General features: G+C 41.1%; 1 protein-coding gene across 1 annotated transcript in view; it reads right to left on the reverse strand.

Moving 5' to 3' along the window:
* Positions 1-24,980, reverse strand: part of alk (ALK receptor tyrosine kinase) — a 408,113-nt gene that overhangs the window by 81,980 nt on the left and 301,153 nt on the right. The window contains exon 5 of the mRNA XM_069661200.1: positions 15,838-15,971. Within this exon, the coding sequence (XP_069517301.1) occupies positions 15,838-15,971 (134 nt within the window). The remainder of the gene's footprint in view (positions 1-15,837; positions 15,972-24,980) is intronic.

Here is a 24,980-nt window from a genome sequence, read left to right on the forward strand (position 1 = left end):
ACAAAAACACATTAGTCTGGGGCCTCCCACAGTCCACTATTGTAGCAGGGCCTTAATGGTTGCAGAGAGCCACATTAACATGTCAATGAGTAATCCAGTTCAAATTCTTTGAAAACCTATTTGCTTGAGGAAAAGACTTTGATAATGACTGCACTGAGACAATGCACTGATGCATGAATCATGTTTCAGAAAGGCAGTGAACGCTGCATGTGCATTCAGCTAGAGTCTCACAGACATGTGGCATTTATAGAGGAGCACAGGCAAGGCAAACATGCAATTTTTATTCAAATGGGTATAGGCGGAGGCTGTTTGTTTATGACCAACTGTGTGGGTAAAAATGTGGTTTTCTATGTGCATCGAGTCATGCTCAACAGATGCATTATGCATTCCTTGCGCTCAGTGGCTTCCTCTCTGTATAATGTTGACACCGCGAGCAGAACAATTTATCAAATAAGGAAAAAAAGTTATCTGGAGTGCACCGAAACCTTTGGGCAAGGTATGTAAATTCATCGATTTATCTTATTTTGATGACAGTGGAGTAAAAAGTGGCCGCGTTGCTGAACTTTACGCTCCTGGGGCAGGCAGGTGCAGCCAGATATGACCAGTGCACTCCTGGTCTACCGCAGTTCTTAAATCACACTTGTCAGAATGTGAAAACAAGTGGGTCAGTGGGGGATGAATTGCCAGTGGGACTATGTGAGTTTTGTTATCCGTGTGCTCAGGGGTTTCCTTTGGCTTTGTGAGGGGAATGATATATGAATAGTGAGGAACTGGAGATGCGACTACAGAGGCCTCAGCAGCCACTGATAAATAACAGGACGGATACGGCAACATAGTAATCAAGGTACTTGTTGGATACAGCTAAATGGCTAACAATTGGCATCTCTGTGTAGGGCAAAACCTCTTGGCTCACTTGAGCTCATTAAGATCAAGTTTATTCAATGTATTGTGCCTAATGCACTGCTGCAAGCTTTAAAAGGAATATTGTTTCAGGTGTATGTGACACATGTTCAAAGGTGTGAGAAAAGTAAACAAACCCACCAGACAAGACACCAAAGGAATGCTTTCATGCACAAACAAAGCAAACCTATTCAGAGATCAACAACGACGTTGTATTTCAGTCAGGAGGAAATAAATGCTGTAGGACAAGAAGCTTCCATTATCGTATCGTCCTAACCATCCAGATGCCTGTGTGTTTGCTTTGCTGCACATTATATTTCTGATCAAAATCTGCAATAAATAACAAACATCGCGTTAAGATTCCGCCTTCCAGCTTTGCAAGGTTTTAACTTATTTCAAACTATGTCAGCTCCATCACTGTCTTTTTCAAGGTCCAGAGGGTTTAAGAGTCGGAGCCGCACGTCTGCACTGACATTGATTGCCTGTTGCAAATCTGAAGAAACCGACAAGACAATGAGATAGACATCCTGCTGTTTACTCTCAGCTTCGTGTTGCTTTTGTCTAAATGTCAGGCAGGAGTGAAGAAAGCCAGAGCCATCAGGAACAATCCATAATGTTTAGGTTACCAGGATCGATCGCTGACAACTTTTAGAGAACAACTGCTAAACAATCAACCAGTATGCAGACAACAGGGAGAAAGAGAAGCTATAAATATAAGCTGTCAAAGCTGCTGTGTTGCCTCAGTAGTCCGAGAAGGTTTCAATTGTCTATTGTTAAGTGCTGCTTCCGTCAGAGGATGTAAATGGACTGTTTTTATCCTACATTCTGACAAAATCAACTTGTATCAAAGTAATAATCTTGAAGATTTTCATGTAAATAAATGTCTGTTAAGTCACTATCTTTCACTGAATGACGTAACACAATGGTGATTGAGCCTATGGCCCACTGATGAAAGCCTTTGCATTAGCAGTATTACAGACTGGCTGTCTGTGGCGACTTTCGTGGAAAAAATCACAAGTGGCGCCCAGTTAGTGACACGTTTTACCATCAGCCATCAGTGGTTGGTCTGCCAGAGAGGGTAGGCAGAGCTAAGCGGCTGCTTTTCCGATCTCTGCAAGTGTTGCGAGTAAACAGTTATCTACTATGGCTGAACAAACAAAGAAAAGATGGATGACTACAGATACAACTTCAAAAATAAGTGAAAATCCAAAAAATAAGAAACAAATTTGACGCTCAGATGAAGGCAAACAGGCTAAAAAGGAAAGCGACCATGAGCGAGGAAAATCAAGAGTTACAACCGGAGCCAACCGTGGACGTCACACACGTGACACTGTCTGCATATCTGGGAAGTGTGCTCCAGCAATTACCTTTTATCGTCATAGGTGCCGCCAAAGAGAATGAAACTGAGATATTCGAGATTAACACTTCAAAGTCTACATAGCCCAACGCAACTGAAAGCACACTGGTGTGGTGTACCAGATATTTTGAACAATTCAATTTACTCAAAAGAGTTATGCTTCTGCAGCTGGGAGAACTGAAAGTTTACAACTGTTTAAGTAAAATTAAACAATGATGCCTCCTATTGTGTTCCTTCAAATCATGCCGACCTCACCTACAACAAAAATCCATCAAGTTGACTGAAAAAGTTATATTATCAAGTACCAAAAGTGTATCTGCAATACTGTGTAGCTCTGTAAAGATACAATATTGCCATGCAAATTGTACTGATTCTTGTTTTCCCCCCTGATCCCTATGATATTTGTGCATACATTTCTGCTAAATGATGTGTTGGAGTCATGCATGAAATGATCTCTTGTCAAAATTAACTTGAGCTGAAAAACATGAACACTACTCTGCTATGGTTCAAATGTTCTTTAATGCAAATGATGCTTAAATAAAATGTAGGCGGTTATTTACAAGAAGAGGAACGTTTTTAGGTTAGAAGTGAGAGGATTCTTCACACATCCTCTCATGTCAGCTGAGCGTGTTTTATAAACGTGTTTTCACCAAAGTTTTGTTTTTCATCTTCCTCTTCACAAAATCCAATTTTTTCAGATAACCAGCCGAGTCACCCGCAGTTTTTCAACTTTCATTCCTGCCATCTGCTCACAGGATGATAATCAGGGAAACGCTTTACCTACAAGATCAACAGCAGAGCAGCTGAGTGAAACGGGAATTAAATGACAGCCTTAATGTGGGCTACACGTTAGACAAAACTGCAGTGTCCTGAGAGCTACCAGGATCGTACAAAAAAATACTGCAAAAGCTGACAGATCTCATAAATGATTAAATCCGTAAACAAAATCATTACAAGAATTTACATTTCCCTACTGGCTTCAAGCAAAGCATCATTGTTTTGTTGTCTGCAGACGAATAAATGGTCTGCTTTGAATGCTGTGGTTCCCTTTTTCACACTCTACACTCGCTGAAATCAATTCATCACTTAACATTTTTGCATAACCCCATCATTCATATCACGTTTCCATTGATAAGAGATGTCTCACTCTGCAGGATATCTCGAGATCATGCAAAGCAGTTTGTCTCAATATTTGAATACAAGTTTTGCTATGCTTTGGTGGACACTGCTCGCAGAGTTGAACACAGACAGACGTGTCCTTGTTTAAGTTCAGCTGCGAAAAACAAAGTCAGGAGTCAATGAGAGGTTAGACTCATGCTTAAATTAATATGGCTTTGTTTTTGTACAGATGAGCAAGCATGTCAGTCATATCCTGAAATCCCTCAGTGATATCTGAAACAACAAAAACAGTCTGAAGATTTGCCTGGCTTGAGATCTGCCTGTGTTCTTTGTGTGTGCTGAATGGGAATTAGTGAATAAAGGAAAGCACAAAAGAAAAACAGACCCTCGCAGACTTGATTGAGTCTAGTATACAATTCAGCAGTAGTTAGAACTCATTTATCCCTTTCTGTCAATTCATTACGGCGTGTTCTCTCATCTCACATGCGATAATTGAGGACTGTTCTCTGTCACAGGGGAGGAAAATCTCCAGGGGCTCGAGCAAGGACACTGCTTCTGTCTTTCCGACACACAGGCGGCAGAATCTGGAGACATTCATGGAGATATACAGTGGCCGGGATGCTGAAGATGGATGCTGCTCGGGTTCCCACTGGACAGTCGACAGGACAAGAAGTATTCGCTCATGAATTCAATTAACTGCACACAGCCACGCTCGACTGGTCAGAGCTCGGCCCAATCACTATCGCTATCTGTCATGCTCCCTGCCGGAGAGGCAGAAGCTCACACGAGAGCAGACGGGAGATAGAAAAGGAAAATAATATCTTTAATGTGTATTCTCTATTCCAGAGATGTGCGTTTGGATGAATGGGTATACTGTACTGTACTCAGTGTTGATAATATAACTAAATTAAATTTTATCTGAATAATCAACTTGTTTCACTTACATGCAAAACCCTGAAACCTTTTTTTAATATTAAGTTTATTTGACAAGTCGCAGGTACACCACATCTGATTGAAGTATCTCCTTTCCTTGTTTCATATTCTGTCAGTGTTTAAAGTGAGAAGAGATTTCTACAGTTGAGGCCCATAAGGTCATTGAGGAGCTACGGACCCATTCAAACGAGACATACTTTCCACATGATGGGTTCACTGACCATGTGATGTCCAATTTCCTTACAAAAAGCAATCCATTCAAAAGCTGTTGAACTAGTTCAGTCCACATCAAAGTCATGGACCGACTGATCGACTTACATTGCCCTCCCTTGAGACACGCCACATGCATTGGCAAAAAATAAAATAAAATAAAAAACAGACCATGATAACTTTATATTTGAAAGAATGGCCAAGAAGATAACAGGTTACACATTTAAGATGCAGACAACAAAAGATCCCCAACAGCCTGTGCTAACAACTCTCTGTGCTATTAGGTCACCAGCTCAGGTTAACGACTGCCCCTGGATTGCACATCTATTAGCATAATAATGACCTACAGAGGCTTATATTTCTAGCTCCGTCCACCAGTCACTATTGGAACTGAAGACGCCTTTCAGATGAGAGGTGAAACGTCTTCAAGAACTTCAACCGAGTCCAGTGGCCTTTTGGATTAAAGGAGCAATTCTCCCCTGGAAAAAGCCACTGTCAGTCAAAGCTGGTGTTCCCTGTAATCCATAGAAGCAATAATAATTCAAATTGGCACCATAGCTGTGGAGAAAGTTGTACTAACAGCTCGTGGATTTGCCCATTCTACATTGCCCAGCATGCACTGCGCCCCTCCCTCTGAAAGGAATGGCCCAGCGATGCTGGAGCAAAATACTAAAATTTGCCTGCAGTCAATAGCTCAGCTTGATCATCTAAAAAATCTTCAGGTCTGCAGTCTACTTTTCAAACCTGTCAATTTTGAAAGAGACATGATGTAGGGGGCGGGCGTCCTAGATTGAGGAAGTGTAGTTTAGCAAGCTCAAACTACAAACTAGGATAAACTCAAAAAACTATAAACTCAAACTTATAAAATATATAAAACTTATAAAACTTATAAAATTATAAACTCAAACTAGGTTTAGCAAACCCTGGAGGTTTTCCAGGGTCCATTGGAGAAGCGGATAGCGTCCTCCAAAGGCACAGAGCAAAATTGCATTTTTTTTCCTACCGTATTAGCTCCCTATAATAGCAGGGTAGGATAGAGGTTGAAAATCAGCGAACTGGCCCTTTAAGCTTAGAATAAGTTCAAGTAACTTTCACTGACTACTGTCACAGTACACTTGATGAATTTTAGCATTGCTCATTCATTAGTCAAATTTCAGGAAAGGCCAAGATTGGAACGAGTGGGAATGCTATGATACTGGACTCATTGCTTCTTGGGTAATTTCCTTCAAATATACAAAAAACTGACACACTCACATTCTGCATTTTCATTTCAATGCGTGTCTACAGAGCAGCTCTGACATCAAAGAATGTGTCGCAGAGACGGAGTGGTCGGGGTGAGATTGCAGCCTTTGTTTTGTCTAAAATCATAAGCATTACGCCAGAGGCCTTTGATTTCTGTGGAAATCTCTCCTTAATGTTGATAGTTTTCTGCTTTGATTCTATGGTAGGTTAGGATCCATTTCAAACAACAAATCACTCACTGCCTAACGTTACGTTTCAGAATATGAGAGGGTATATATTTTTGTCATTGATTTCTTTATCTCAGAGGGAGGAATAACTGTGATTTTACTCCTCCGTGACAAAAATGATCAGCCATTTAACATCACTGAATCAACGATTACTTCAGCAGGCATTGGAATATACAAGTGGTTACTTTTATGAATTATTTCATTGTTTTGTCATGGAATAGTTGGGAAGTCCTCATTAGAGCTGTCCAAACAGTCCGCCAAATATATCTGCCTCGCAGACTTCCGTTGCTACAGATGAATTAATTCACATACATTGAAACCATACTGTAGCTACATGGTAATTAGAATGTATGACACAGTGAAGCCTGTCATTTCAAATTAAACGGATAAAGGTGACTCAATAGCCAGAGTCAGTATTTCATGCCAGCGTTCTGCGTACAAATGCCCCATATACAGAGTGAAATGTGATTTAGCATTGCAACATCTTAATGACTGACTTGACTTCAATGATGCTTAAGTCCATAACATCCAGAAATTTCCTCCTCCCTGCCAGGTCAGGGTTGATTTAGACATCTGTTCCATTTGGCATGTGTATGCTGGGAACACTCTTCTCAGTGCCCTGGGCCATTTAACACTTGCTCAATATCTTAAAATTAAACTGCCTGTGTAGATTGCCTTGGAAAGGTGCCTGCAACGGGAACCCAGTTTGTGTGGAGGGGATGCAGCTCGCGGAAAGGCCTGAGGCAAGAGATTAGTGTTAGAATGTGATGAAGCTTAGGGCTGCCTGATACGGCCCTGACTTGGCAGGTTCTATCTTCTTGTAATTGATAAGCTGTGTGTTTTGTTTTTAAGAGAGCACTTTAGTCATTCCAGGATTTCTCTTTGGGCAAAGTATGTGTCCTCCAGCAGGCCCAGAAATACCCAAACAAAAAGAAATAAATATCCATGACATGACCTCTGGCAGGTAGAGAATCTGCTGCGTGCCGTCTTTAAACATAAGGGCACTTCTGTGAATGTAGTTGTTAAAACTGAGATGCAATGAGTATCTTGTGATCAGCCAGCTGACACCAAAAGACTCAATAAGCTGAACTGCAAGACCGGTCACTTTATTCGGAAGGGAGATGCTGTACAAGATGACAAGCAACTTGGACAGCGAAACCTCTATGATGTGCTTGTGTACAATCCAAAAGTCATGACAGCACAGAGCACCACAGGAAGTCACTGTTGCCTGTGGCCATCAACCTTTTCAACTCCTTCCTCGGAGTGTCAGACACTCAGTCAACAGACTGGTCCTTGGACTTAGTTCACCCCTGTCAGCAGCTAAAACCAAGCCATTCATTTATAATCCAAGTTTTAAACTCTGCAGTGATTACCAAACAAAACAATGATTCTGTGTAATAATTCATCCATGCAATACCCTGTGCAATAAATCAGCATTATTATTCAAAACTGTTTGTTCAACTAATATGTCTTATTTATACTATTCTAGCATTTTAGAATTCTCTTTCCATCCAGTTGTAATAAAAACAGTTTTCTCTTAAGACATGAATTAGTACACTCAAAGCTGGACCTGCATTTGTATCACAGTGTATTTCCCTTGGCTTCATTTATCAGTTTAAAGTTAATTAAGGTGCAAAGTTTCCCCAAAAAAACTCTGTAGTGCTCTTCCATTAATCCAAATGTTTTACATGAGGTTGTTTTAATGTCAATAACTTTCTCTGTACTTGTGTTTAGTCCTTGAGAAGCAAACTTAACTCTTTCTGTGAGTTGGGTCTCTCAGACGCCCCCTGGTGCTGACACAGGATACACATGTTGGGTGCTTGGTGGGTTCATTGCCTTTGAATTTCTCAGAGAATTAGCTTAGATATACACCGATCAGCCATAACATTATGACCACTCACAGTTTGAGTAAATAACATTGATTATCTTGTTACAATGGCCCCTGTCTGTTGGTGAGATATGTCAGGCAGCAGCATCACGTGGATGCACCGGTGCATGTGCCTCGCTTATGGAGGAAGTGTGATGCTTTGGGCAATGTTCTGCTGGGAAATGTTAGGTCCTGCCAATCATGTGGATGTTACTTTGACATGTACCACCTACCTAAACATTGTTGCAGACCAAGTACACCCCTTCATGGAAACGGTATTCCCTAATGGCAGCAGCCTCTTTCAGCAGCATAATGCGCCCTGCCACAATGAAAGAATGGTTTGAGGAAGACGAAGAGGAGTTCAAGGTGACTTGGCCTCCAAATTCCCCAGATCTCAATCCAATTGAGCATCTGCGGGATGTGCTGGACAAAGAAGTCCATGGAGGCCCCACCTCACAACTTACAGGACTTAAAGGATCTGCTACTAATGTCTTGGTGCCGGATACCTCAGCACACCTTCAGAGGTCTTGTGGAGTCCATGCCTCGAAAGGCCAGGGCTGTTTTGGTGACCTGCACAATATTAGGCAGGTGATCATAATGTTATGGCTGATCTGTGTATATTGTTGTTTTTTTACTGGTGTGTAAGGTTGATTTTTTTTAGATACTTTTAAATTCTCAAAGCTTTTATTTATGTTTCAATTTTAGAAATCGAGCATTTATAACACGACACAATCTTCCCCTGAGGGCCAATAAAGTATTTTTTTTTACATCCAGATCCACAGGCAGGGAGCAAAATCCACATTCAAGTTAATAAAGACTGAATGAAAACAGTTTGTGTAGAAAACACAGCCCACATTGTCATGGAAATATGCATTTATGGATTGGAGTGCAAGTGGTGGCACTGTTACAGTCGATGCTTAATAAAGCATTTGTTTCCATTTCCATTTATGTGCCGAATGGATAGAACGTACCCGATCAACAACTAGCTTGGAATTTCTATTGATTCTAAACAATAAGAGAATTGATTCTTCGAGACTGTGTGTTGCTTTATAGCTGAAAATGCATCTTGAGTTTTGAAAGTGATGCACTAATTGAGTTTACAAGATCTGTTTTGGCTCTCACCTCATTTAACATCATAAGATTTTAACACTACAGTTTAACGCCGTCATTAAAATATGTATAAGCCTGAAATAACATCTCTGCATGTTGCATGAAGTGTTGTATTATCTCTGCAAAAGTTACCTATACAGACTTTCAATAAAAAAAAGAATATGTGCACTTCATTCAGTAAATGTTTGAATGTAATTATGCAAACATTTTTCACTCACTTTGTCTCTTTCAGGACACTTTTTGGTTTTATTTCCTCAGGGCACTCAGCCTGCACATTGACCCGGGTCTATCTGAACTTCTGCTATAACAGGGAAATTAAATGCCAGTGAAGGATAACCTATTGCAAGTACAATGGAGCAGATTAAGGTGGACACTCTTTCCTTTGGTAGGAATCATAACTGATGTGCAAATGTTAAATGCTTATTTGACCAGAGTCACGAGGTAACATATCTAAAGTTAGCACTAGCTGCTTGCAACACTAACATGTTAGCCTCTGCCTCTAGATGTGTGTGTGATTAGATAAATGTTGCTATGTATTGTAAGCTCTTTGAGTGGTTCAAAGACTTAAACACACACAATGTGGAACAATACTGTGACACAATAAAGCAGTAACACAGAGGCTACTGCTGGACTGAAACAGATGCATGTTGCAGTCACTTCACTTCAGCACCAAGGAGAGTGCACTGAACAGATCAGACCTTGTTTCCTGTGTGATACTTAGAAAGTGTAAAGTTGCTACAAAAGACTCTGTCCATAAAACATCAAAGACATCAGCTTGTTGCAGGCTCTGCGTGTGCCTCATGCTGTAAGATTAAACGATCATTTCACCAACAACAAAGGGAGCACCGACTACAAAGCAGACTTTTAAATCCGGCTTCTTTATAGTAAATTTGTTGGCCTATACATATTTAGCTTTTTGTCCAATCCAATATAGAAAAATTATTATGAATGTACTCATCTCTCGAGCTTTATGCTAAGTTTCTGCAGCACACAATCTGTCCCCAGACTTGGCACCAGCTCCCAAAATGCATTTAGTAAAAAAACTAAAACGTGTGACTCACTTTCAATAGTTGCTTTTTAAAGCGTCCATGACTGTCAGGAGACTGGATTCAATGTGTTAAGGTAGGTGTAGGGGACTTACTTCTTTCTAGTTGCTCACACTTGCATGTGGCCCCTGTGTTAGATAGACTAGTGTTTCCTGGGTGCGGCGTGTGGGGGTGAGTAAAATTATAAGCTTTGTAATTAATTAATTGCAATTAATTGCATACAGTATATCAATGATTTCTGTGAGAAGCACGTCACCTGTAGACTTGCTAAGTCTGGATTACCCTCTTTCTAGATGCTTATTTCTTACTTCTACACTTTAATTTTACTCTCTCCCCCCAAACACACCTGCACTTCCGCTCTCTGCAAAGCTTCTGGCCCCGCCCCCTCTTTCTTGTCTGTCTCTCTATTTGCTGCCTTCATCAGCAGTCTGTTTAATTAAGTCACAAAAGTTAAATATTTTCTCTCGCAATTCAGTTCTCACAGCACGTGACCCACGTGTGCACGAGGGACGTTATTAATGACATAGTGATCAAAACGATCGATTGTTACCAAATGCTACCTGCACCTTTTATAAGCTTTATAAACAGCGACAATTTGCAATAGGGACTTACGGAGATACACAATAGGATTGTTTACTTTGCGTGACAGAACTGCATATGATTGTGTGCGGACAGAGAGCTCTCTTTTGCCGTAAACAGGTCCCGCTGTTGTTTATTTGGTTGCCACGACTTCACGTATGGTCGATGTCCTGTGACTCCTGTCACTGTTTCGTTGCTCTTCCTCAACGAGCAGAACGGGCGAGCGACTGTTCATTTGGAGCGGAAGTATCCGCTTGGTCTTTTAATTGCAACTTCAAGACACGTTATAGAAATCTGAATCTGCTGCTGCAAAATGTATGCGGGAATACTGCAAACTATAAACGCTGTCTGTATAAACATAATTATGTTTTTGAATATGCAATTACAAAGGTTTCTTTATTACACACATATAACGAATAACATACACAACCTGGCAGGCTCTAAACCTTACAAACTGAGTCTCAAAATGACCACAAATCACAAAACTGTGATGTGAGCAGAGAGGGCTGATAGAAACAGAGGGCAGCAGGACTCCAGACATCACGAGTCAGGGCAGTTCGACTCCAGTCTGGGAGATGGGGGATTAAATCACGGTGTTACAATGGAAGAGGGCTCTCTGGTCGATGACTGTCAGCCATCGGCAATGGATGATGGCATCGTCAATTGCGCCCAACCATCGTTTCAATACCATTTGGATCTGAGGAGAGTAAAGTTGCTTTGCCTGGTGCAACTTAAACATGAAAGCTTTGGTGTCTTAAGCCAGAGGCCAATAAGAGTAAATTTTAATATTAATTAGCAGCGCAAAAGTTTACTTTGCAAGTTTGATCATGGTCCTGATAGCCTTAAAAGCAGAATATCATTAAAAATAGTCACAGCGGGAGGGCGATCCTGCACAGGGTGATAAGATTTGTGTGTGTCAGGCGAAAATCAACTTTGAGCTCACAACTAGAATTAAACTACAGCAGAACCTGGTATATTTACGACACCTGCTCAATATTATTCAGTCTGCACACGTGTGCTACACCTACAGATTGATGAGCACAGGCAGCGCTGATGAGACTTAACAAGACTGACAGGTAACAATGAAATCAGGTATACTGTTTCTCTCATCCTTTTGGGCCACTACGTCACAGCATGACATCCCCCAACCTTTAGATATTTTCTGCAATTTCCACATTCTTTTCATCTCATAAAACACACTCACTGCTGAGTCAGTGTGAGAGAAAAGCTTTTACTTTTGTGGAATACATATATATATACATATATATTCTTACCAGCCTTTGCTTGTTGCCCAACAACAAAAACTCCAGGGATGAGTTTATTCTTTTCACGCAGTCAAAGTGAAACTGAAAACTCAATTAAAGGCTTTTGCTGAAGCTGTTCTGTGTATTCAAAGGCAAGTCTCAGTAGCAGGCTATGATACTGAATTACTTTTCCCCCACAAAACCCCATCACCCATCCATCCACATGTCTAACACTGTCCACTCCACCAGCTTTCTCCAAACCCATTTCCCTCATTGCCTCCACGGGTCTGTGTGTGATTGATGGGCCTGGGGACACCCTCACGCTGCAGTGTACCTAATCGCAGAGTATAGACTCGCCGTAACGCTCCATTAAGGGCCTGCAGCAGCAAGGTGTAATGGTTAGGGAAATGGGCCGGGGAAGGGAAGGTCACTGGTTCACATTCCCACGGGGTTTACCGCTGCCTTGTCTCAACTTCATGTCCAATTGGAAAAAAATGAATCGTGACAGTTTGCAGGATAATTCATGAGCACAAATACAAACGTGCTCTTCAGTGGACAAACACTGTTATAAGTGTGAAGGCAAATGTGACCTTCTGCTTTGCCACAGTGCTATGACAAAGGCAAAGTCAAATCTGCTATTGACACAACATGGTAATGAGCTTGTCAGTCATCACAATGCTCTCTGTTTACTTCCAGGATGAGAAACTGTCGGGGGTTAAGAGTGTCACTGACAGGTTTGTTGCGCTAGAATAATTACGGTCTCCGTACAGCTACGCCAAAACCATCAGAAGAAATCCGGCACAGGGCGGGAGTCTAACTTCCTGTCAAGAGGATGAGCTCCAGAGATAGGCATAGAAGCAGTCACTTTAGGGGCAACAAATTGGATTGCTTGTTGGCCCTGTGACTGATGAGTTAATTAAAGTGGAAGGGTATGGAGAAAGAAGTCAGACACTGCTCCATTTATTTATCCTGTATTGACTATATCTCCTCGCACTTCACTGGCTTGAGTAATCGCTGCTTTTCTGCTCATGAAAACAACTAAGAGGGAGCAAATGGACATTGTTAAATTTACAATTCAGATGCGAAAGATCACAAGGAGAGCTGATTAAGTCCACATTTATTAAGATGGGTTCGTAAGGCTAACGTGGGGAATACTACAACCTCAGGCTGTTAATGTTGCACATCTAGAGGCAGAGGTGCTCAAAAGAGAAGAAATAATAATGTGCCACAAGGGGTCATAAATGAAATAAATCATTATGTTTTCTCTTGCACTGGCTTGAGAATTCTCAGAATGGATCATGCTTTTCTTGCAAATTTCCTCCAAGTCTGCAGAAACTGTTTTGCAATAGGAACAATTTTGTGAACAGACTTCTTTCTAGTGAAAACTTTAAACCTTAAATGAAATGCAATTAATCAAAATCAAGTTTGGATCAGACTGTGCACAAATCACCCCAAATGCCCAACAATTGAGGCCATTAGTAGTAGTGATTAGCTCATTTTGAGTGCATCGGCTTGGGACAAGTAAAGCAAACAACTGTTTTTGCCAGAGACTGAGTATAAGAGCCTTAATCGAGCACCTCGGCTTCATGTTCTGTGCTCTGTAGGAGAGAAGGTAATTCGAGCCCAGGTTTGTGACAGGTGCTGCAGGGGAGAGTGGGGGAGGTTTAGGACACCGTGAAATGTGGTGAGGCCACACGGTGAGCGTGCCGAGACGGATTAGGGCTTAGTTTGGGAGTGGGATGTGTGTAGTGGGTGTTGTGCTGGGGACCCAGGTGGTGCCTGAGGAAAGTACAGCACGTCTGGCGTGCTTTTTTTCTCACTACTAGGCTGGGCTTATGTGCTGCCTGGCAAGAGGAACACGGTGAACCCACAGCCGAGAACAATTAAACAGTGTTCAAGTGAGGCTGGATTTGCATGAGCATCAGCACCCGCTCTGCTCTGTCCTCACGGTGACAGAAAGGACAAAGAATCAATGGAGAGTCACCAAACATTAGTTGGACATATACTGATTTGTTTGAGTGTTATTTTAAGTTAATCTGATGTTTTTCTTTTGTTTAGCACTGTTATCAGAAGCTTTTCTCCTCATGCAAAGTGATCCTTGGATTACCTTGACTCTGCTATAAGTATAGTATTAAGTCAAGGTAAACACAAGAGTTAAGGTTTTAAAATTTGAGGGCAGGTGAGCTTCATGTTAGTTTCCCTCTCTTTGTCTTTATCAGTTCCTCTCTCACACACATGCATTTACATATTTGACAGCTTTATCCAGATAATGTAATGAGCTGGAGTCAGGTGTTGCTGATTTGTTATCAGGTTGGCCAGCTGTGAGAAACTCTGCTTGCATCCAGTGATGAATTGTTCCCTGTAACTAACCCCTCTCACCTGATCTTGAGTCCAAACATCCCGTTGAACTGAATGACACAAAATTAGAGCGAGACAAATCTCTCCTGTTGAACCATGTTCCTCATTCATCCAGAGGTAAATATTGACCCAGCATAAAAGCTATTTCATTGTCGCAGAGCTCAAAGAGACTCTGCCTCTATAAAAGCAGAGGAGATTAAATTCGCTGGACTGTGTGCATCTCTCCGAATTCAAAAAGAGACCCTGGAGAATGATCACCGTTTTTAAGATGTTCTGTATGCTTCTATAGAAAAATACAAGGCAAACCCCAGTTGAATGTCTCCCGGCGTTCAGCGTAACAAGAACTGGAATTGACAGGACTTTGAAGGCTTTTTCACGCAATGCTGGTCCATCTGTCAGTCTTTTGTCCACTTGGGGTGAGGCAAAATTCACATAACAGGAATAAATTCCCAGGTGTTCACTGTATTCAGTAGCACCGTTTCTGCCGCTGTCCTACAAACAGGAAAAACAGACTAACTGTACTGGTTGTTTCTAAACGTTAATACGCTCCTAAACTTAACTTAAAATCAATATTAAGCTGCAGACTACAAGCTTCTATATTTGAAACATTTTTTCAGCTCAGACTTGTAGATTAAAATGCGTGTGAACAAAGGCTTTGTGAGGAAACGGGGGAAGTACTCAAATTAAATTATGAAGACATTATTGCAAATCCAGTTTATGAAAAACCTAAGTTTGTAGGGACAATGGCAGCTACTGTTCGTGCATTTCTCTTGTTCATGCACTTTTTAAATTATTTTATAAGAGTTCTGCACACTCTGGCACGCTCTGATAAACAAGTTGGATAACTTTTCTACTGAAGCCAGAGAGGAAATATCTCACTTGTAAACATAAACATGTCTATTCCAACCTATAAGGATGTATATTAAATACGTCTGCTTTCTTTTCATACATGTTGAGTGAAACATTATGTTACACACGATGTTTCATTAAAACATCACCTGCACTGTTTGACATTCTGCATCTTTCTGTTTACCAGACATCTTTGTAAAGGCTCGCTGTGCCTCTGTATCTAGCTCAGAGGAAATTGGATCAGTTGTATTAATCCAATTTCAGGAGCTTTCGAGGTTGACAGAGAAGGATATTATTTCAGTCTCGGGCACTCCACGCATTTTGTTGCACAACATGGTGTAATGAAGTTAAAAATCACAGAATGCATCTGCGCAATTTCCACTTTGGCATGTTGGAGCTGCTTTGGGAACTCGGTCAGCGCGCAGACATATTTAGGCCACATACATAACACAGAAACTGTGACAAGCGCAACAACGTGAAGCAAATAATCCTATAGAGTTATCATATAATACAGTGGCTGTACTTGTTGATCTTTGGCCCAAACAATATTTTTTATTGAAGATTAGCATAAAGATTTTCTTTGTTGTTTGAAATAGTTCAATAATAAGTCCGTCATTATTGCCATAGAACAAAGTGATACCCAATTTTTGTTGTTTTTTGTTTTTTACATCTTAATTACCTTAAATGACTGATGAATTGGTTTATATTTTATAACATTCAAACATGATTTTACATAAAGAAAGAGCACCCTACCCTACAATCATAACTGAATAGAATGACAGATTTGCCAACTTACTCATGGTGCAGTTGGTGGTGAAGTGGGGTTCAATGGTGGCAGCATCGTCCTGTGGAGTCCGAGGAACGTAGCTGGCCGAGACCCTAAAGGCCGATCCTCCGTGGGTCCCGAGGGTGAGGTGGACCACCGCCCAGCTGCCAAGGAGAGAAAGCAGGAGTAGTGTCAATGCGAGGAGCAGACACCATGGCTGACAGAAAAACCCACATCCTCTGCGGGGGTTGGGGGTTAGGGTCGCACAGGCCTGCTCCGCCTGAGCTCCTCCTAAAGTCTCAGAGGAGGGACTGTCCAGGGCTTCAGCTGAAGCCGACATCGGTGTTTCCTCACTCCCTTCCATTTTAGGAGGGTCCCTCTCCTCCTTGATCTGTTGATGCATGGCCCCTCTTTGAGCCCACCTCAGACTCCCTGGGTCGAGTGGAGATTTAGAGGTGGCCAGGTGGAAGCTAGCGCCTCACCTGAGAGCTTAAGGCAGGTGTTAAGTCAGACAAGAATTAAAGCCAACACTACAGCAGGTGTGTGGTCAAGGGACAACAACACACTCAGGTCAGGTTCTTATGTGTTAGTGAGCTGCAGTCCTGCTGTGAATGCTGTCCTCCCTCAACCAGCGGCTGGCTTTATAGAGTTCAACTGTCCCTAATTTTATTAAGCTAATTGTGCTGATTTCTGTTTGGCTTAGAGCTCATCAACCATCTCTCTCTCTCTTCCTCTCTCTCTCTCTCTCTCTCTCTCTCTCTCTCTCTCCCTCTCCCCTCCCCCTGTCTCTTGCCCATCCCTTTTATTTTAATGTACAAGCATGACACTATGTATAGTGATTGCACTGCAAATGCTTATTTCCTCAATGACAAGTGCATTTATGAAATCCAAACCATGCAAAACGACACACATCATCACATGGCAACAACAGCTACTGATTATAGTTTACACACGCAAACACACACTCAGTTACCTCCTGTGTGCTTAAGACTCAGCGCACTTACACAGGCGTCATTGTACAATGCAATAGAACTTTGTTTTGCCATTTTAGCTATTTTTGCTTTATCCATATTATCATGCTGTGTGCATATGTCCTCAAACCGGCTAACAAAGACACTGTTGTCCTACTTTGCCATCTTGACTTAACTTCAAATATGTTTAACTATAAATTAAATAAAAACTAAAAACAATGGTTTGCATACAGGCGGTCATGCTGCTGAGTCCTCAGTTACATGACAACACATATTTTATGTGTCATTTAACATTAATGAAAATTGACAAACAAATGACAAAGGAAGAAGAGTCCTTATGACTCAATGTTAAATGTCAAAGTATTTCTTTGTAGTAACAAAGCTTTTGCTAACTCTGCACATGTCTATAGCTCTTTAGCCTGTCTTAGCTCATTATCATTACTACGGCCCAGTGTTGTGACCAAGTCATCTTTGCTCAAGTCCCAAGTAAGTCTCAACTCCTTTGGTCCAAATGTCAAGCAAGTCTCGAGTAATTTTTTGGGGGGGCAGGGCAAGTCAAGTCAAGTCAAGTCACAGGTTGTGCCAAGTCAAGTCACTTTTTTTACACCCAAGATACAGCTCTCTTACCTGTAGTATCCGGTCTTTATAAAGAGAAAAGACAAGGTATTAGTAGCTCGTCTAATAATGATATTATTGGCCAATTTATATAACGTGATCAAAGAGTATGAATGGTAAATGGACTATACTTATATAGCGCTTTTCTAATCTTTGTGACCACTCAAAGCTGCTTTGCACATCACATTCATACCCATTGGCTATGAATTTGGGGGTTCAGTGCCTTGCCCAAGGACACTTCAGCATGTAGCCTGAGGGGAGCTGGGGATCGAACCTCCGACCTCCCGATTGAAGGTCGACCGACTCTACCACTGAGCCACAGCCGCCCCATCACAACAATGAATTGTATCTGTATTATCTTGGCACAGACGCAGCCATGATGATGGTCTGGTCTGAGACCGTATTGAATAGTAACGAGTACGACTGATGAGGCTTCTCTTTGGGGGCTTTGATGTTGTGTGTTGCCATAGCGAGGACTTTGACTGACAGCCAGTCATCAAATCATGACAATCACATACGGAGGAGCTTTTTGAATCGTCCAATCATGATTCCCAGTTTGCGCTGCGTACATACTTGATAGTTAGACAGAAACTTTGAATTTGATCATTTTATATTTAACAGCTAACATTCAAACTTATGAACACACGCAAGTCATGAGAGTCATCATGCCTCAAATCAAGTCGAGTCTCAAGTCATTTATTTTTTGTCAAGTCGCAAGTCATCAAAACAGTGACTCGAGTCGACTGGAGTCCAAGTCACCAAGTCTCATGTCTACATCTCTGCTATGGCCTATAGCACCCAAACTTTGGAATGCTCTGCCCACAAACATCAGTTAAAACCATACGTCTTCAGACAGGCACTTGGCTAATCAACCTACATTTGTTTTTACGTTCTATGTGTTTCATTATTTGCTGAATCTAGCGATGATGTTTTAAACTTTGCACACTTGTATTTGTGTGGCTTATATGGCCATCATATCTGTCATGTTTATATTTCCTCATGTGATGTCACTGTAAAGCACTTTGTGACTCATGCCTGTGAAAAGCGCTATATAAATACATTTTACTTACTTGCTCATTGTTTTTGTATTTACTGCATGGTATTATTGCACTGCACAATCCTTCTCTTCAACAGCAAAAAAGCTTACTATACTCTGTGTCCAACAACAAATGCAGGGTAAAGAAAGATACCATTTGCACCTGGACTAGCTATAGGGTAGAAAGAGGAAACTACTAGATACTATATTTGGTTTGTTTGGAATTGGGGAAGGCTTAACTGGAGTTCGACTGAAAGCCAGTGAGAGAGTTGCCAAAAAAAACATGACTCCAATTGGATTATAAAGTTGCTCTGTGCTCTCTGCCAACATGACAGCAACTACTTTATAATGTTATCACTTGTCAGGGCTGTGTTTCTGTCAGCTTATTGAGTTTCTACCCCTATAGAAAAAAGATCTCAAGGGAAGTTTGTGGTTATAATATGCTTTCACTGTCTTTTAATGGCATGTGAATTTTGTTATATCAATTTATAGCTTTGGGACATTTTCAATAAACAGAAACATATGTTTCTTTCTTGACATCCCAAAGGTTTCACTCGTTTGCAATACAGTATTGTCATTTGAGTGTTTTACATTGATTGTTTTCACATTGTCTTGAAAAAAGCAATAATACAGGATGTCCAGAATAATGAAATTCACCTGTAAAAATGCTAATTTGTACTGACATTTAATAACCATAATAATAGCCTTCCATTCCAGTTCACATATCTCAAAAAATCTGCACATGCCAACAGCCGTTTGTGATTATGTTATTTCACAGATTGAAGTAGGTCTCTACCTTTTGATCATGACAAGTGTGAAGGGAGTTACCAAACTGTCTGCAACCTTGTTTATTTTGGGATTTATTCTGTATTTTGTGTGTCTCGTAAGAGCACCGCAAAACATAGACGCACACATGCACACACAAGCCCCACTACACAAGCAGGCCCTGAGCCTTTCTGATTTCCCCAATGCCTGTGCTCTGGCTCAACAGGCTTTGCATTACTACCTTTGCCAGCTTTCCTTCTTATGGTTTTTCTTTTTTGTGTGATGCCTTTTCCCCTACCCTCCATCCTTTTACTGCCCTCACCTCTTTCCAGTCACTAAACCCTCCTCGCTCCATCTCCCTCCCTCACTCTCCAGCCAGACGCTGCTCAGAGTGGAGGGAAGGTGTTGACCAGATGGGAAGTGATGTTATAGCACCACAGAACGCTGTTAGGGAACAGCTTTGCGGTGTGGGGCCTGCTCCCTGCCATATCCCATAATAGAATGGAAATGAAGCCCTAGATAAGGGCTGCCACTGTCTCCTTGATAACCTTGAAATGATTTGCCGACTGAGTTGTATACATATGGTGCTGCTGGATTCACCACCCGGTCGAACGAGGGCCAAATTGAAAAACGGCCTCTCTCTGAATGAGCACTCAGCGTGATGATGATGATGATGATGATGGAATTGTAATTGTGCAGGAATGTTTGTCTCCTTCTCCACAAGACACACACAAGCATGTGCACAGCAACACCATGTACTCCAGATAAACAGGAACAAAGTGCTCGACATCTCACATGAAACACAGCAATCTATAATGTGAGGGCACAGAAGTGTAAACAAACGAACTTGTGCTTTGAATTGAATATGCTCAATGTACTGATAATAAAACGGACAGAGCTGTGTGCTTCCAATCTACAGTGATCAATGATATCCCTATCTCATCTACTCAGTGTAAAATTGTACACAAGTTTCCTGGACTAGTGAATTATTTTCATGTCTTATCACACTGTGTCTGCACCGGCGCTCCCAGCACTGATTAACTGAGCAGCGGATCAGAGCAGAGCTGCCAGGGCACATCACTCAAACACTTAAACCTAATTAGTAGTATACCATGCAAGGCACAGCAGTCCTGAATATAAATAAATAAAAAGAAATGAATGATAAAGACTCTGCATGCGGGAATTAGATATACATGACTAATCCGAATGCAGATGCTAATAACTCTCATTACGGTCCTTTGTGCCCCGACGGCCTGTTGGTTATTTAAAAAATCACCTGACCTTTGTTCAGGCTGCTGTTTGGTGGAAGCTCCCATGATGAGGATGTTTTTTTCGCCACAGAAAAACAAAACAGCTCAGGCCAACTAATCTCTGTGCCAACTGACAATTCTCGTTTCATAATGCTATTCATTTATGCCCCCTTAGTGCTCTGCTCTGGCTAATGTCGCTCTTTTAATTTTCATTCGGTGTGTGTGTTTGTTAGTGAGGATGTAGGATGCTAATGTCCTAACCACATTAGGGGCTTATTTTTCTGGCTTCTGGTTTGCATTAGTCGTGAGTCTCATCCATCAAAAGAAACAATACAAGAAGCAGTGTGTTGCATTTTCTTCAAAGTGGTAATGTTTCCCATAATAGTGTGGCCTGGTTGCACACATAGTCATAGTCAAACTAGTGCAGAAGGACGGCTTACTTTACACCAGCACCACGTATGTGTTCATGTTGACGGCTTTCGTCCTCAAAAAATCTTTTCCTTCCATCAAGAAATAATGTTTTGTTAAGGCGAGGAGAGGAACTGAATTATTTAAAGGCCCTTATAGGTATTTAAAACCTTTAAAAAATGATTTGCCTTTGACTGTAATTTATCTATTACTCATTTGAGCTGCTGAGCACAAATTAGTCACACACAATAAAGCACATTGATTTTATGCTTTTTTCTAGATACAAAATGGCTTTAATTGCAGAAATTCAGTAAAATCACCTTCAGTTTCTCTTTGGCGCCACCTATGGCGATGAATTGTAATTGCAGGAGCACAATTCCCAGATATCCAGACAGTGCTGCATGTGTGACGTCCACGGTTGGCTCCGGTTGTAACTCTTGATTTTCCTCGCTGACGGTTGCTTTCCTTTTTAGACTGTTTGCTTCATCTGAGCGTCGCGTTTGTTTCTTTTTCTTTGGATTTTCACTTATTTTTGAAGTTGTATTTGTAGTCATCAATCTTTTCTTTGTTTGTTCAGCCATAGTAGATTACTGTTTACTCGCAACACTTGCAGAGACTGGAAAAGCAGCCGCTTAGCTCCGCCTACCCTCTCTGGCAGACCAACCACTGCTGGCTGATGGAAAACGCATCTCTAACTGGGCGCCGCTTGTGATTTTTTTCTGCGAAAGTCACACCAGACACCCAGTCTGTAATGCTGCAAATGCAAAGGCTTTCATCAGTGGGTGATAGGCTCAACCACCATTGTGTTACCTCATTCAGTGATAGATAGAGACTTAACAGACATTTATTTAACACATTACATATCCAGTAGTGTTGATTCCCTGTTAAACTTACAGTATAGTTTTACAGTACTGGGTTGCTGACAGGGCCTGAAGAATCACACTCAGCACTTTTAAAATGGGTGTGAGGTTAAGACAGGAACTGCGTTTTGTTTTCTTTAGTTTAGCAAATAATAGATGCCTTTCAGTGTTTCGGGTAATTTAAACACCAGAAATGCGTCCTTTTAAAAGGTCATTTCACACGTCCTGGTTGATAAAAGCTCTTGTCTGGTCCAGCTGCCCACAGCTTCAGACTGATTAGACTAATATTTCCCAGATTCTTCTGTTAGCTTCATTTGCACCTGTGAGGGTGTCAAAAAATAAATGTCATTTTTAGAAGGAATTCACAAAGTAAAGGAGAGGATTTAAGTTGAAGTACGGCCTATGGTCGCCATTTGTCTTATGAAGTACAGTGTGGAATGGAGCCAGTCCTGTCAGCAGAAAAGGCAACAGCTGGCCAGAAGTCACAGTCATTTTTGTTGTTTTACTTGAATTGCTGATGTTGTTCATGTTGCTGCTTGTGTTTATAAGGCTGACATCTTGTCTCTGAAATTAAATCAGTCAAAATCAAAAACAATTTTGTAAAAACGATGAAATATTGCAAACAGAAGGGTTCTGTCTCAGGTCTGATAGCTGAAAGAAGCAAAACAAAAAGTCAAGGTAAAGTTTACAACATCTCCTTGTCTCCAAATGGTCCTCTGAAAAACACACCCTGGTGATGCTCTGACAAAACCACTTGACCTATAATGTGCCTGCTATCAACAAAAACAGTATTTTGTAGCGAAAAGGCCATTTGACTGACACCGTCACACCTAGGTGCATAAAATGGAAAAGGTTTTCAATCACGCCCAAAGTCCAAGTTACCTGTTGAATGCATCAAACAGCAGTAAAACTTAAGGCGTGGAGGACAGAAATGGAAAATGCTCTATATGGTAATCGAATTTTTACCCCCAAAGAGAAAATCGCCATAGGTTTCGATCATGCTGGCTGTTTGAAATCGAACTGGGTTTTATTATAGCGGAAAGATGAAATTGATTGAAAATGATGCAGCAGATGACAACATCTGCATAGAGGCGGCAGGGGTTCAAAAGTTAGGAGGCGTGGAGTGCTGCTGTCATGGCTGCTGGATCCGGTTCTCTACTTAAGCCACATTGATTTTGACTGTCAAATGGTGCATTGCACAACAGGCGTAAGCCAATATGTCAAGAGAAGTGCAGATTAGATTGAAAGTCCTGACATGGCCCGGCTGAATGAGTGCCACTTCCCCAAACTAAACAGGACACATCTGAATGCTATCTGCTGGGAGCCAACTCTGTTGTACCATGATGCCGCTGGAATAATAGGGGGGAGGAGGTTAGCTGGGGATAAAGGGCTGACTTGTTGTGTGGACATGTTTTTGGCCAGACTCAGTGTTTGTGCAGTCAATGTGGATTAAATTGGATTTAAAGATTCCTCACACTGGCCCAAAGTTTTTGTTAGAGAGTGAAAAAAAACACTTTACACAACATTCTCAATAAAGGACATGAAATTTGATTTCATCACACACATGCCTCACAGACACTGAATAACTAAACAATTTCATTATAGCAGTTTGGGCGCACATAAAACCAGGGAAGACGCGTTTAGCCGACAGTAATCATGAGGCTTTTACATGATTTTGCTGACTAAAACTTGGGACGGCACTCAAGGCGAGCTTCAGCCATTGTGCATTCCCATGAGTCACACCTGAATACAGCTAGCTTGCATTTCTGTGCTAAACATTCTGTGACTGAAAAAATGAACAATCTGCCAAGAGCAAATTACAGAGGATGAAAGCAAAGCAAATAAACAAACACGGATAAAAAAGATGACGCAAGTGAGTCTACCAGGATTCGTGTCAGTGTAGCAATTTTACATGTCCTAAAGACTGAGAGGGGAAGCTGAACGTAGACCAAGTGCTTACTCAATCAGTGCTGGTTGGGAGTCCATCATTAGGAAAAAGTCAAAGGATAGTTGCATCTTAATCTTTGGACCTAATATTACCAGTGATTTACAAGGAATACATGTCCAGTATGCAAATCTGATATTGATTAGAGACAGTTACTGCTTGCAAGGGGTTGAATACTAAGTTGACCAAGTATATTGTATTCAATATTTGAAATTCATTTAAATGGGGGCGCTGGCTGAGCTCAGTTGGTAAAGCAGGCGCCCCGTGTCCAGAAGCTACAGTCCTTGACGCACTGATTGCAGGCTCGACTCCCGGTCTGACGATCATTTGGTGCATGTCATCCCACACTCTCTACTCCCCACATTTCCTCTCTCTCTTCAGCTGTCCTATCTAATAAAGGCAAAAAAGCAAAGTATAAAAACCTTTAAAAAAAAGGAAAGAAATAAATTTAAATAACACTGAAAAGATCTGATTTTACTTTTACTATTACGGGTCTAAGTTATGTTAATTAGCCACATTAAATCTACGTTGACAATAAAACATAAAAACTTTAAAGACGGTTGGTGACATGCACTGTAGCTTTGGATACAACGAAATGTGTCCTGTTAAAATTGACTGAAAAGGGACCTTCATGGTTCAGAAATAATACCACATTAATAATTACATTATTCATCTGGGGTTCTGAGGCACCTCATACAGAGCGCATCATTGCTTGCAACAGCCTGCACCTCTGGGTTAGACAGCTGGCAAAGATAACCATTAAAGCACATACGAGACAGTGCTATGTAAAATAGACAAACTTGTTTATTTCTGTTATTTTCAATGGTACCGACGCCTCTGTCCCCAGACTAGGGCTGCACAATAAATCACAATTTCATGGTTATCGCAATATGAACGTTTGCAATAAACACATTGCAAAGTCTGAATTTCTCGCAATGAAAAAGAAAAAATAATCTTATGGGTATAGTGGACATGCTTTAACACCATTATGATGCAATTATATGAAGAACAAGGTAGCTATCAGCTACCCTCAGATTAATTGGTGTCAATGTCATGGTGTAAAAACACCTTATTGGAATTATTTTGGATTCAGTGTGGGCATAAAGCAAACACAGGTATGGTGTAAAATGTAGATAGACAAAGAAACTATATGCACTTTAATGTTGTTCATTTACCACACTTAATATTGTCATAGCAATATTGAACAATGCAATCGCACATTGCTAAGTTAAATCATATCCGGCAGGCCAACCCCACACTCAACAAGTTTCTATTTTCTTTGCCTCAATTTTCTACTCTGTAATAAGTTGCAGTAAGATGCAG

Source organism: Semicossyphus pulcher, unplaced genomic scaffold (assembly GCF_022749685.1).
Source record: "Semicossyphus pulcher isolate SPU_LCO1_2020_fin unplaced genomic scaffold, fSemPul1.0.p SCAF_14, whole genome shotgun sequence".
Taxonomy (NCBI): domain Eukaryota; kingdom Metazoa; phylum Chordata; class Actinopteri; order Labriformes; family Labridae; genus Semicossyphus; species Semicossyphus pulcher.